The 9,479-nt window shown below is 58.4% G+C and overlaps 1 protein-coding gene across 1 annotated transcript; it reads right to left on the bottom strand.

The window, feature by feature from the left end:
* Positions 1-295: 295 nt before the first annotated feature.
* TYMP (thymidine phosphorylase) lies at positions 296-9,071 on the bottom strand. Its single transcript, XM_034763052.1, has 7 exons — positions 8,889-9,071; positions 3,736-3,888; positions 2,863-3,065; positions 2,382-2,480; positions 1,855-1,984; positions 1,137-1,255; positions 296-584 (listed from the first exon to the last, which is right to left on the bottom strand). The coding sequence occupies exons 2-7, from the start codon at positions 3,875-3,877 to the stop codon at positions 366-368; spliced, it is 912 nt and encodes a 303-aa protein (XP_034618943.1). The 5' UTR covers positions 3,878-3,888; positions 8,889-9,071; the 3' UTR covers positions 296-365.
* Between the last annotated feature and the right edge of the window lie 408 nt (positions 9,072-9,479).

Here is a 9,479-nt window from a genome sequence, read left to right as displayed (position 1 = left end):
GCCGCGCTCACCTGCCCGCCTGACCTTCGGGGGCTGGGGCCGCTGGGGGCCGCGCTCACCTGCCCGCCTGACCTTCGGGGGCTGGGGCCGCTGGGGGCCGCGCTCACCTGCCTGCCTGACCTTCGGGGGCTGGGGCCGCTGGGGGCCGCGCTCAACTGCCCGCCTGCTTGGCAGTTCGGGGCTGAGGGGAGTGGGGAGCACTCAGGTGGCTCAGGGCTGGTGGTTTGGGGCCTATCTGGGCTCTGGTAGGGGAACAGGAGTGGGAGGTGCGGGGCCCTGGGCAGAGGGGGCAGTCCAGCTGGGGGCTAGCCTCCCCAAGCCCCCGTTCACCCGCCGCCCATACTCATCGCTGTCCAGGGATAGCATTAACCCTTGGGCAGCTCTTGTCCCCCCAGCGCTGCCATTCTGGAGCTCCCCACACCTAGAGTGGTGACCAGGTGATGCAGATCCGCTGGCCCCTGGCCCTCCAGGCACTGCAGGGCCTCCAGCACCTCCAGGGAGTGGCCCACGCGCTGCCCCAGGGGCCCGTCCATCCTGCTGAGCATGGCCACCGTGCAGATCCCCAGCCGGCTGCCCACCGACACCTGCAGGGACGAGAGGGAGGGCAGTGAGTGTTTGCGACAGCTGGGCCTGGGGACAGGATCCTGGTGTCCCCCCGGGGGACGAGGGGCAGCTCCCGCCCTGCGTCACCATCTCACAGGGGCTGCAGACCGTGGTGTTGGCTCATGGTCCCAGCACCCCTCCCTTCCTGCCCGGCCCCACCTGGCCTCCCGCTCTGGAGGCAGGGTGCCGTCCTGCTGCACATGGCAGACGGCTCCCCGGGAAGAACACAGACCTTCCTCTGGGGGTTCTCTTGGAGTGACAGGCACGTCCCAGCTCCCCTCGTGCCAGGGCACAGGCTGCCCGCCCCTGTGGTACAAGCATGGGAACTGGGCACTGCTCCCGGTGTCAGGGACCTGCGGGAGGCGTCTAGCCCCGTAGGGAGAGGGCAGGGGAGGCCAGTCAGCACAGGGATGATGTGGGGACAGGAGGCCTCTGCAGGCAGAGTAGGGAGGGACCAGGCCACTCGGGGATCCTGGGGTGGGTGGGGATGGCTGTGCCCCCTCCCCCAGGGTTGTCGTGTCTGGGCCGCTCACCAGGCTCTGGGCCAGGGTCCGGGCGCTGTCCAGGCTGGTGTAGAGGGCAGCGCTGCCGAACTTCACGTCCAGCACCAGGGCCGAGACCTTCTCTGCTGCCTTCTTGCTCAGAATGGAAGCTGCAGGGCCAGGGGGAGCCGGCTCAGAGATGGGGAGTCCTGGGCATCTCCCTTGCTGGGGCGGGGCGCTGCTGGCACAGCGCAGCTCCTGTCGGAGGGATCCCGCGGGCAAGGCTGGGCCCTGTGCCAGGAGCCCGCTGCTCCGGGGACTGCTGCAACGCCCTGCCTTGATTTCTGCTCCCCCAAATCCCTGGCACCCTCCTCTGGCCGACCCACTGCTGGGCAGCGATGCCACGCACGGCACAAGGAGTGAGCTCCTCGCTCTGAGCCAGCCCAAGGGGAAGGAGGTCACACCGGGGCTGATGGAGGCTGGACTTTGGGGTGAGAGGTCAGCTCTCTTCTCTCCGAACATGGCAGCCTTCTGGGTCCCCCAGGGCCCTCACCATTCCCAGCCCCCCTCCCCGGATCTCAGACATCGCTGACCGGGTGCAGAGCGCTGGCTCCCACTGCCCCTTGCGGGCTCTTCTACCCCAAGGGGGCAGCCTCAGTGTGGATTCCAGGGACGCCTGCCCCCTCGGTGCCATCCCACTTTCCTCCGCCCCCTGCCATGGCCCCGGGGAGGCAGCCAGGCAGCGGCGTGGGGGCAGCTGCCGTGGTACCTGTGATGAGGGGCAGGCTGTCGATGGTGGCCGTGACATCCCGCAGGGCGTAGAGCACCTTGTCCGCAGGGACCAGCTCCTCGCTTTGCCCCACGATGCAGCACCCCACCTGTTCCAGGATGCACCTCATCTGCAGGAGCGGGGAGGGGCCGTCAGTGTGTGACCCCATGTGCCCCCCAGAGCCAGGTGCAGCCAGTTACCCCAGCAGGGCCCTGGCTTGTGCCAGGAGATGGGCAGAGCCCAGCCGCCCGCCCCCAGTGATGGGCAGGATGCCCAGCTGTCTGAGGCTCGGTGAGAAACCTGGACGAGGGGAGCGCCAAGGCACTGATTGGCTCTCCCCCAGCTCAGGTCTCCCCCTGCCTCCATCAGATGCCCCTTTCATGCGCTGAGCCCCTATGGGCTTGCTCTGTGCCCCCTCCCATTGTTCCAGAGGCAGGGGGCACTGGATTGGGGGCAGCACAATACCAGGCAGGCCCTCGGGTCTCCCTCCCCTGGCACCGACCCAGCCCCTGCGGCGGCCCCCTCACCTGCTCGGGGCTCTGAGAGACGTTGAACCCCGGCACGGACTCCAGCTTGTCCAGCGTGCCCCCGGTATGGCCCAGTCCCCGGCCACTGATCATGGGCACCTGGCAGGGGAGGAGAAGGCCACAGGACCTGGTGAGAGGCAGCTGGGCAGGACAGATGTGGAGGGATGATCCCCTTGGTGCCGAAGGGAACCCACACCGGGCAGAGACTCTGCCCGGGCCCACATCTCTGCTGGCAGCCGCGCAATGGCAGACCCAGGCCAGCAGCAGGGCACCTGGGTGTACCCACTATCACGCTGCCAGCCCCGCCTGCTGGGAGACACAGGCCTCTCCTGGTTCCCAGCACGCCCGCCTTCATCTCCGCCCTTCCAGGCATGGCTATGGGCTAGGGGACCCGCGGGCAGGCGCTTGGGGTCTCCGTGAACACCCAGGCCCCACTCAGACCTCTGCCCAGGGAGCAGAGACTGCCGGGCCTGGGACTCACCTTACAGCCGCAGGCAGCCAGGGCCGGGGCCAGGGGCAGGCTGACCTTGTCTCCCACGCCCCCCGTGGAATGTTTGTCGACCAGGAGCCTCTGCCAGCTGTCGGGCCACTCCAGGACCCTTCCCGACACCGCCATCTCCCGGGTCAGAGTCAGCGTCTCGTCCGGATCCATGCCCCGCAGCCGGATGGCCATCAGCATGGCCCCTGGGGGACAGAGCCAGGGCTGAGTACCAGGGGATGGTGGCAGAGCTCTGGGGGATGGGCAGTGCCATGCTGGAGCCAGCACTGGTGGGGACTGGGCAGGGTGTGACGGTCCAGAGTCCCACAGCTCTGGGAATGGGCAGGCTGGGGTGTGTTGTGGGGAGGGGATGGGCGGGAGCCGCAGCCCCTGGGGTGGGCTCTCCCTACCCACCCCACCCTGTCCCCACCCAGGGGAGCAATTAACTCCAGGCACTTTGAGGCCTCCTGCCCTGGACAGAAGCGGCCAATCCCTGGGTCGGGGCCAAAGCAGAGGGGGCTCCCCTAGGATCCACACCCAGCTCGGCCTGGGAGCTCATTTCTCAGCTCAGAGCAGAGATCCTCAGAGGTCCTCACCCCCCCGGGAACTGGGACAAGCAAGGTCACCACCAGGTGTGCTGTCCCCTGGGTCCCCCATCTCCCCAGGACCTAACCCATTCCCCATCCCTCCTGGGACCCACCTGCCTCCTGGGTCCCCCATCTCCCCAGGACCTAACCCATTCCCCATCCCGCCAGGGACCCGCCTGCCCCCTGGGTCCCCCATCTCCCCAGAACCTAACCCCTGTTCCCCATCCCTCCTGGGACCCGCCCCCACCAAGGTATCCCGGGTGGGCTCTGGGTGCCCGGCCCATCTCACCCATCTGCCCCTCCTGGAGCCCCCCACGGGTCACGGCCCGGACGAAGTGGCGAATCTCCTCATCCCGCAGCTTCTCCCCGTCCCGCTTCTTGCGGATCAGCGCTGGGAAGCTGTTGCCCGAGCCGGGGCCAGTCCGGTCCATGGGGCTGGGTGCTGCGGGGACAGAGCCGGGGCATGGGCAGCAGGCGGGGGCTGTGGAGGGCGCTGCCCGGCCCCACGGGGCGCTCAGCGGAGAGACCCCGGGCAGGGACCCGGATCCCCCTCGCTGGGATATGGGCGGACACGTCCCGGGGCGGGTCTCCAGGCGCAGCCCCCGGGGAACCCACCTGTGCCTCTCCCCCCAGGACCAGCCCTGGCTGGACGGCCCTCGCTGCCCCGGGCCGGGAGAGGCGTGTTGGGAAACTCCCCTGAGCCTCTGCCAATCAGGGCTGAGAGTCACCCTGGGGACACAGGGGTTGGGCCTGCTGCTCTGGAGATCAGTCCTTCGGGAGGGTTTAAGGACCACCAGGGCACCCTGCAACCACGGTTCAAATCCCAGGGCACACAAAGGACCAAGGCCCCTCTCCCTTAGAGGTGCGCTTTGCCCCGATGCCCGGGGCCAGCGTTCCACGGCAGTGCCATGCACTGGGCCCTCTCCCCTCTCAGCTGGGCTGTGGGTACTGTCTGGGGGGAAGGGTGCCTGTGAAATCCCCATTCATCCAACCCAGTCTCCTGGCTCCCTTCCCGGAGGATGCCTGCAAGCCAGGGCGCTGTCTTTGTTTGTCTTTGTTTGTGTGGGGACAGGAGGGCTGCGCCCTGTCTGAAGTCCAAGGGTAAGTTAGACGTTAATTTTTTCTCTCCCTCTGGGCTCCAGGCTGGTCAGGTGACCTACACTGGCCTTGTGAGGCCCATTTGGGCAGCTCCTGCCCTCAGTGCAGCCCAGGTCACAGCTCCATTGAGGGCATGCAAGGACAGTGCTAGCTTAATGCCATCAGCCAGTGCTGACTGGGCAGAAATCCACCAGCCTGGGCTCTCTGTAATCAGCTGTGGACCTTCCATCTCTCTCCCGGTACTTATATGGCCCAGCCACCATAGCTCAGAGCTCCTCACCCTTGTTACTGGATTTATGGCCCCAACGCTCCTGTGCGGGAGGGCAGTGCTGTGGTCCCCATGTTACAGAGGGGAACTGAGGCACTAGGAGACAAAAGGCCATGGCCAAGGTCACACAAGGAGTCTGCAGGGAGTCAGCTTAGATCCTCAGAGTCTCTGTTCAGTGCCTGCACATGGAGACCATCCTTCCTGAGCTCTAGACAGAGGGGCCCATTGCACTGGGACAGGACCTGAGGGAGGACATAAATTGCGGGCTGAGTTGCACAGAATCGGCCAAGATTCAACCTAAGCCCAGCTCAGCGTGGGGAGGTGACATCCCGCTGAGCCGGGCTCCTGCTGAGAGTGGCGGATGCCGTAACGTACTGCGAGTGTGGTTTTTAGATGTGTGCATGCGTGTTTACTGTACCCAGTCACCAGGGGGCAGCTGATGCACGGGGGCTCTTGGGCTGGGCTGGGGTGGAATTGGCTTCGCTTTGCGTTTCCTTCAGTCACATGGCACGCACTCAGGGCCAGCCACCAACCCGCAGTTTACCTCTGCAGCAACAAGCAGGGGTGAGCTCTGCCTGGGTGAGACGGCGTAGCTGTCTCCATGGCAGCAACTGAAGCAAATCCTCTGTCTAGACCAAGCCTTAGAGGTTGGCCAAGCGTCATGGATTCCCTGTGGGTTTGGGTGGGTTGCCTGGTCGGCACCCATGGAGTCAGCCCGTTTGAGTTCTGTGCTGTGCAGCTGCCAGTCAGGGATGTTCCATCACGTCGTCATCTCAGTTTGTCACCTGGAGCTAATTACGGCTCCTGGAGAACAAAGCGTTTGCTGCTCGGGGTGAGGGAGCACCAGGGCTTGGAAGTGCAGGTCTGTGCGTTGGTGGCCAGCGGGACACAGCCCAGTTCTGCTTGGCAGCTGTCATTGCTGGTGTTGATTGTCACGCGGGGCTCCACTCGCCGCTTGTCTGGTGCCCCCTCCTGGTCACTCTGGGGATTAGCTCTCGAGGTCGACGCCCCTTCCCGTGCTCGCATGCCGTCACACTGCCTCTCTCCCAGGTCTGCAGCAATTCTCTCGTCCCAGGACCCGCAGCGTCCTCTTCGTGACTCCGCCCTCCATTTGTCATTCCCCCCTTCTGGGATATATCAAAGTCTTTCCTTCAGCAGTCCTAGGTAGTCTTCCCATTCACTCCTTAGGTGCCACTCCCTCAGCAGCTGGCAGGGGGACCCGGACTTGCCCTCTCTCCCAGTTCCAGACCAGGGATCCTCAGGCCAGCAGTTCTGGGCTTCATTCTCCCAGCCCTCACTGCTCCTTCCTTGGCCTGCTTCCTACAACTCCTGGTTCCCCTCCTTTCTCTGGGTGAACCACCCCCAACCCGCCTCTCTCTTTTCAGGGAGTGGCTGCCTTTTCCCAGCAGCCCTCCCTGTCTGTTGCCAACTTCCTGGTTTTATAGGCCCTGCCTAGTCCTGCACAGCTGAAACGGCTTGCAATCAATCAATTCCCTGCTCCCTGGCTCTTGATCCAGGTGCAGCCTGTGGGGTTAATAGGCCTACCAGTGCTGTGTGGTGGGGACACCCCATCACATTGACCCCTGACGTGATCATGGAGGATCTGTAGTTTTGGGTAAAATATAATTTATCTGCCAAGCGTGCTTATAGAAATAATAATAGGAAGTAGGAGAATAGCAATACTTGGTTGTAACCTTTGCTATAGTAACCACGAAAGGGCAGGTACACCACAAGTTAGAGGGAGTTTGGGTTTTTTTTTGCAAGTTGGTAACTAAGCAGTAAGACTGCAATAATGTATAGGAATTATTAAGATATTGGGGAAGTTATTTAAAAACAAAAAACCACCATCCTATGAATGCAGTATGGATAGCTGCTAGCATGCTATGGCTAAGATGTTGTAAAATATAACAGTATATATTGTTTGGTATCTGTGTTATAAATTGTCAAATCCAATCTCAGCCAAGTAACATGGTATTGAGATAAATATTCAATTTATCACTCCAAGAGGGAGCGAGTGTTGACTCTGGACTGATCTTGAGACAGCTGTTTTGGATCAACCCGCGATGGATAAGCTAATGGGCCTGGGCTTGTTGGTTAGAGGTAGATTCAGCTCATGGTAATTAAAGCTGTTGCAAAAGGTCCACATTCTGCACCATGTATTCTGAGGTGGTCGGAGTGGTTTGTGCAATGAAAGTTTGGAGTGCACCATGAGTGAATATTTGAATTGTGTTCTTTTTTGGTTCGGCTTGGCTCTGCAATGCCCTGACACATTCGTCATTCTGGTATTTTCAAAGATTCACCTAGTTAAATGGTTCGCCCTCAAGTATGCTACTCTGTTATTTATGTGGGTGTTTTAGTCTCTTGTTCTAGTGGACCCCTTTATGTTTGCAGGGTGAAATAAATGTATCTCCAAAACAACAGAGCTAATTTAGTAGCCAGAAAGGGAGTGGGATGCAAACAGGCTCTCACATGTTTGTGAGCCAGCCTGTGACTCCCATCTGCTTTCTTCAGTTAAGGGAAGTCAAACGATTTAGTCCCTGATATAAAGGCCTATACAAGTTGTGGCACGCCCGACGGTGACGCAAGCGTGGGGCAGATTGTTAAAAACCAGAGCACAAACCCCAAGTTAGTTGTTCATTCAAAACTGAGATTTTCATCAACCAACTGCTCCGAGTGCCAACTCCGCAGGCACTTTATCAGCCTTAACACAAAATCCCCTTGGGCATGCTGGCTGTCTTGTCACCCAGGTGAGTGAATCTCTGTGATGACCCCTTACGCCAAGAACCACAGCAATATTCAGGTTACTCCTAATCCCAGAGGACCAGGCAAAATAACCAGAGAGTTATTCACAAGGTTAAAGCAAGCATAGGCCAGGTCTACACTATAAACATATATGGGTATAACTACGTGGCTCAGGAGTGTGAAATATCCAGACCCCTGAGCGACGCAGTTATACCGACCTAACCCGCACAGTAGACAGCGCTAGGCGATGGGAGAGCTTCGCCCGTTGACATAGCTACCGCCTCTCAGGGAGGTGATTTAACTATGCCAATGGGAGAAGCTCTCCTGTCGGTGTGGTATTGAAACATCTTCACTAAAGCTGCAGGGCTATACATGAAGACAAGCCCATAGACACATGAATGAGTTACAGCCTTAGGTTTCAGAAGGTCATATAGGCTTCTATAACCAGCAAGCTCTATTTGTCCTTTAGGGCTAACCCAGGCTAAGCAGCTGGGGATCTCTTGCTTATGCCTAGAAACACCCCCCGTCCCCAATGAATCCAAGCAGCTTAGAGATACCTAGTTCCTTTGGCTTGGGGTTTTTAGCTCCCTCCTTCCCTGTGCTCTGAGCTGCAAACTCAGCTGCTGGGAGTCCCCTTGCCTGACTCATCTTCAGTGAGAGGACAGCAGAACAATAAGAGTCTTTAGTCCTGTTTGATGCGGATGGTTTCTTAATCCAAATGTGGGGAGTTTCCACTTGTCAGATCCAACCTGAGCCCATCTGGTATCGATGGGTCTCCTCTTTCAGGAGGGGCGTAACAATTTCTGTAGAAGAGCAGCTCTTCACCACTTCCCTCTCCTGTATGGTGATTCATACAATCCCAGAGGCTCACCCTCCACCCGCTCAAATATTACATTCCAATACGGAACATAGAGATTAATGCTGGCAGCAGCTCACAAGCATTCAATAGAATCTAACTGCTAAACATGTTCTTATAATTGTAATATCTATTTGATCAATATTAATCCACAGGTGAGCCAGATTGACTCCAGCTATGTATCTGCTAGTGTTCAGCTGAGACATGGGGATCTTGGCCTGAGCTGGCCCCTGGCCTGCCAGCATCACAAAATAAAAATAAAAATATTGGAAATATAATTCAGCAGTTAAAACTCTGAATGTTGGTGTTACCTTCACAATTTAGGGCTCCCTGCCCTCCCTGGGCCTACGGTTTAATGTCCCTCTACCTGTTGGTGGGACCTTTTCCCAGTGAAAGAGCCTTTACCCAATAATATCCTTAACTAGTATTTATTAACAATTAATCAACAGAATACACTCGCGAAGCACACAATGCTCACCACTTCCGACAAAGCAGACTAAGTTCTCCCGATGGTCAGTTGGGATAGGATTGTCTGGGGTCCCGGCTTCTGTACGGAATGATGGTGCAGGGTGTTGAGTTCTGGCAGGTTTGATCTTGGGCTGTGTCCCGTAGTAAGGTTCCAAAGAACTTCCTTTTGGAACGCAGTTTATATAATTAAACTTAGATTCTGCTTATCTGTACCTTAACCAATCATTTTTACTAAAGTATTACGAAACAATTCTTTAACCAATCCTAGCACATTATGAGACAATTCTTTAACTAGTCCTAGCACATTACCCCCCTACATACAAGAATACATTCAAATATTGTGAAGCCAGTTGCACAACAGATAGAAACAATTAAAGACCAGATCAAAACAATGAGAGGTAAAACAAAAGGGAAGTATAGCTTTCCCAGCTGAAACTGCGGCTAAGTGGTTCTGCCAGACAGAGTGTTATCTTGCAAAGTTTTCCTTTAAACATCTTAGGGCTTGGCTATACCAGGGCCGCCCAGAGGATTCAGGGGGCCTGGGGTCTTCGGCGGCGGCAGTCCTTCCGCTCCGGGTCTTTGGGGCACTTCGGCGGTGGGT

The sequence above is a fragment of the Trachemys scripta genome, chromosome 1 (assembly GCF_013100865.1).
Source record: "Trachemys scripta elegans isolate TJP31775 chromosome 1, CAS_Tse_1.0, whole genome shotgun sequence".
Classification (NCBI taxonomy): Eukaryota; Metazoa; Chordata; order Testudines; family Emydidae; genus Trachemys; species Trachemys scripta.
Note: the sequence above shows the minus strand (reverse complement) of the source record. Positions and strands in the feature narration are given on the sequence as shown.